At 43.9% G+C, this 5000-nt stretch overlaps 1 protein-coding gene across 1 annotated transcript in view; it reads right to left on the reverse strand.

Annotated features, from left to right (window-relative positions):
- The window catches only part of galnt14 (UDP-N-acetyl-alpha-D-galactosamine:polypeptide N-acetylgalactosaminyltransferase 14 (GalNAc-T14)), an 84033-nt gene that overhangs the window by 14763 nt on the left and 64270 nt on the right, over window positions 1-5000 (reverse strand). The window contains exons 6-7 of the mRNA XM_034528142.1: window positions 2767-2854; window positions 704-788 (exon numbers count right to left, since the gene is read on the reverse strand). Of these exons, the coding sequence (XP_034384033.1) occupies window positions 704-788; window positions 2767-2854 (173 nt within the window). The remainder of the gene's footprint in view (window positions 1-703; window positions 789-2766; window positions 2855-5000) is intronic.

The raw sequence follows: 5000 nt of genomic DNA on the forward strand, positions 1-5000 counted from the left end.
CAGCTTTAACACATGAAGTATAGACTTCTATACAACCAGAGGAGTCGCCCCCTGGTGGTCAAGAGAGAGAATGCAGCTTTAACACATGAAGCATAGACTTCTATACAACCAGAGGAGTCGCCCCCTGGTGGTCAGTAGAGAGAATGCAGCTTTACCACATGAAGCATAGACTTCTATACAACCAAAGGAGTGTAAAGCTACCTGTGATGGTGAAAGTGAGAGTGAATGTATAGTTTATTTATAGTATAGTTGCATGTTCCCAGACGGACAGGGTGACTCAGGCCGGCCCCCGCAGGCTGACAATGTACAGACAGACCTTCATAATAAACAATCTGCATCGTGACACACACACACACACACACACACACACACACACAGTCAGACCCTCAAAGTGGTAAATCTGGGTTCCTGCCTCCGATCTGACTTCTGAAGGAAGAACAGTGCCAACAATTATTATTCACAACTACACGTTTATTTAAAGCTGCCTTCCCCTTTCTGTTTCTTCCTCAGCCCAGCAGGGGGCGCTGCAGCAATATCAATATATATATTATATATATATATTTTTTTTAAATACATCTATTCCTTCCCTCCTCTCTCTCTCTCTGTTTCTTTCTACTTGGATGTGCACATTTGTGTGTATACATGCTTTGACATTATACTGTGTGTGTGTGTGTGTGTGTGTGTGTGTGTGTCAACGTGTTACTTGATTGGCTGCGTCGGGTCGGTCCGGCGAGCTCTCTGTTCAGGTGACAGCTGCTCCCACTTGAAGTGGAGACTCCAATCAAAACCTGAGAGAGAAAAGGTACACAATAGTGTTATTCTAGTGTACACACTATTGTTATTATAGTGTACACAATAGTGTTATTATAGTGTACACTATTCTTATTCTAGTGTACACAGTATTGTTAGTACACAATACACAGTAGTTCATTCATACATTTTTCCTCACAAATCGTTAAAATTCCACAATTTGGTGAAACTATGACGCTCTGAGTTCCCCTTGAGCGTCTGTTGTCAGATCCTGTCGCGTCTTTTCAAAAAAATAAATGTTCACAGGAAACGTCTAGTTTTCAAAATAAACTTCCGTGTTCACAGGAAACGTCTAGTTTTCAAAATAAACTTTTCATTTTCACAGGAAACGTATAATTTGTATTCAGAATATACATACAGTGTCTTTTCAAAATAAACTTCTGTGTTTAAAGGAAACCTATGATTTGGACTTGAAGCAAGCATACGGTGTCTTTTCACAATAAACTTCCGTGTTCACAGGAAATGTCTAGTTTTCAAAATAAACTTTTCGTGTTCACAGGAAACGTCCAGTTTTCAAAATAAACTTTTCGTGTTCACAGGAAACGTCCAGTTTTCAAAATAAACTTCCGTGTTCACAGGAAACATCTAGTTTTCAAAATAAACTTCCGTGTTCACAGGAAACGTCCAGTTTTCAAAATAAACTTCCGTGTTCACAGGAAACGTCCAGTTTTCAAAATAAACTTCCGTGTTCACAGGAAACGTATAATTTGTACTCAGAATACGCATACAGTGTCTTTTCAAAATAAACTTCCGTATCACAGGAAACATCCAGGTTACAATTATTGTTACAATTCCAAGTTTGATTCATGCGTATTGAATGATCTTTTACTTCCTTTGTCGATAATCCGTCTGTTTCAGTGTGTGCGGACAAATAAGCAGGCGGTGTGTGTGTGTGTGTGTGTGTGTGTGTGTGTGTGTGTGTGCGTCTCTGCTGATAAAGGCAGTCCAGCAGGCCAAAGGGGCCCCGTCCCCCCCATCTGTGAGTGTGCACGTGTGAATCAATAAAAGTCCATCTTTCCCCATCTTTATTTTATGTTATGAGCGACAGCTTCATCCATAATTAAAATGTCCTTCGCGAGCCGAACTTTGACCATCGATTCTCGACGCCGCATTTGTGTGTGTGTGTGTGTGTGTGAAAGAGAGAGCGCTATTATCAGCATTGATCGGCGGATCGCTGTTACCGAGAGGGGAAGATTGGAGTAAGACAGGCTAATGGAGAGAGTGACAGAGAGAGAGAGAGTGAGAGAGAGAGAGAGAGAGAGAGAGAGGGTGCACAAGGCTCTCCGGAGAGAGAAAAGTGAGGCCCGGCGAGCCCAGATGTGCTTTGTTCTGACGCACCATCACGCCGTTTGATTCCAGCTCGTCTGTCTTCAGACGGGGTGCGTCATCGCTCTGCAAAGGGCAGTCACTGATTCACACACACACACACACACACACACACACACACACGGTCTGCACGCGCTCCAATTACACCGCCTTTAGCGACTGTTTGGTTTTCACGCTGTTCGAGGCCGCACCGATAATTACCCTCCAAGAAGCTTTCTTTTCAAAATAAAGCGTCTGGGTTCAGCCGACAGAACTACATATTGTGGTGAAGGAAAAAGAGTTTGATTGAGCCGAGCAAGGTGACAAAATAAGTCAACGTTGACTTTTAGTGTATTGGGCACTTTACACTACCATCAGTGCCTCTGGCCGTCGAATAACAACGCTTACGGTTGGCATTTTTGGAAGTGTAATTCCCATTTATTGTTTGCTTTATTTTTGCGTTGTTTCATTATTTTGGTGTGTAGTCATAGAACGTTTCATTGTTTCTGAATCCATTAAAGATTACATTCAAACAAAGGACTACTGTTTGTTTGAGGTTCACGGTGGAGAGCGGAGGTCCCTGAACTCATCACGAAGGAGCCAATATTCATTTATCAGAAGTATAGATGAGGCAAAGTATTGATCATTTACCTCCACGCAGATCAGCAGAGGCCGCCACGTAGGCAAAGGTGTCCATGTTGATGATGTCGATGACCGGGCTGACCACACAGGTCGGGTCCTGGACACACACACACACACACACACACACACACACACACACACACACACAAATAACAAACTGTCAGATAAAATCAGAAAGGAGACAAAACCACCGAGAAGGTGAACACGTTCTTGTGTTGCAGACCATCAACTTTCATTGCAACAAATTAATAGTTTTTTTCAGTCTAATGTGTGTGTGTGTGTGTGTGTGTGTGTGTGTGTGTGTGTGTGTATTCCAAGGTCCTTTTTTAAAATAATCGCACCACATTAAAGGGACTTTCAGTGGATCATTCACCACGCTGAGGGTGACCTCCGAGTCCGTCCCATTTCTATTCACGTCCACCGGCGTTAACGTCCGAACCGTCGCGCGGAAAGAAAAACAAGAAACGCTGAGCGCTCTTTGAAGTGAGAGAGCAGCGGAAAAAAAATAAATAAATAAACTAACGCGGTGGATACAGAGCGAATGAAGGCGAGCGCACGAGGACGTCGGCTAATTGGCTTTTTTTTTCCACGTCGTTAGCGTCGGAGGAGGCGAAGGGCGGAGGAGACGAGGTGTGAGCGGAGGTCTCAAGGAGACCTTGAAGTCCGGACTTCTGGGAGGAACTGGATTTCAGTTTGAAAAGACAAGTACACTGTTTGCTCCGTCAGCACTTTGGCGGTGTTAGCGGTGTTAGTGCCGTTAGCGCTGTTTAGTTAGCACTGGATCCCCGTTAGCTGACGCCTTAGCGGCCGCTAATCTCCCTGGGGTCCACAGAAAGGACAAAATGATACATACAAACATGCAAAACATGACGTGAAACAAACAGTACAAACAGAATAATAAAAATAAAAAATAAAGTGCCGTCGAGGACGAGGATGTATATTGTGCAGTACATCAGTAATCTATACAAATAAAGATCAGATGACTACAAAAGTGATGGAAACTGTCAAGTAGTTAATGTGGTTACTGTTAGCGCTGTTAGCGCTGTTAGCCTCCAGATCGCTGACGACGTGTTAAGAGTCAATCGTAAAGCTCAGATCGAGGGTCGATTAGAGGTTGGAACCTGCCTCCAGTTCTTATGCTAAGCTAGGCTATCCGTCTATCGGCGAGCAGGTGGAGCGCTTCCATCCCGTTACAAATACGCTGGCGGGGTGAAGCATTCTTGACATTGCTGTTGTTAATTGGATGAATGTCATTTTCAAATCGCTTGGGAGAGCATTTTTTATTTTCAGCCATTTTCTTTCTCCTCCCGAGTGGATGAGGAACACATGTTGGCGTTGTAAGATTCTGCAGTTCAGAGGTGCATTGAACACGTCTCAGAATCAGAACTGTGTACCCTCATATCGGCTGCATATTATAACTCGCATAGAACGACGTGTTGGTTAAATGCACGGGAGGAAATATTTGGCATAACATTTATTTTCCTGCCATAGATAATCAAGTAAATCTGATTTCTGTGGCCGTCACGTAAACGGAGGTTCATCCCGGCAGCGCTCGAGAAGCACGGAAATCATTTAAAAAATCCTGCTAGTTTATCGAGACGATGTTTAACCCGTAACCAGGCAACAACACCATGGTTACGGGTTAAACAACTGACGGGATAAACAACGAGATAAACAACGACCACCGTAACTTTAAGTAAACACAAGCAAACACAAGTTATGTGTACTTTTGGTTTTCACAGAAATGTGGGTCAGAATTCAGACAATAAAGTATTTATTCTGCAGTGTGTGTGTGTGTGTGTGTGTGTGTGTGGTTACCTGGATCAATACCTCATACATTTAAATCTAAATATATAAATATATGACTATAAAGTGACTGGGGAGACAGTGACGGATGACTCTACACACACACACACACACACACACACACAGACACACACACACACACCGTGGATATAAATATGGATGATGTTGGTACAGCAGCAGCACCTGATCACTTATTGATCGCTGCTCCAGAGATGGAGATCAAAGGTCTTTAATATCAGCAGAGAAGGAGGTCTAGAAGAGGAGGCAAAGGATTGTAAGAGGAGGAGGGGTGAGGAGAGGAGGTGTGAGGAGAGGGGGAGTGAGGAGAGGAGGTGTGAGGAGAGGAGGAGTGAGGAAAGGAGGAGTGAGGAGAGGGGGAGTGAGGAGAGGAGGAGTGAGGAAAGGAGGAGTGAGGAGAGGAGGAGTGAGGAGAGGAG

Source organism: Cyclopterus lumpus, chromosome 24 (assembly GCF_009769545.1).
Source record: "Cyclopterus lumpus isolate fCycLum1 chromosome 24, fCycLum1.pri, whole genome shotgun sequence".
Lineage (NCBI taxonomy): Eukaryota > Metazoa > Chordata > Actinopteri > Perciformes > Cyclopteridae > Cyclopterus > Cyclopterus lumpus.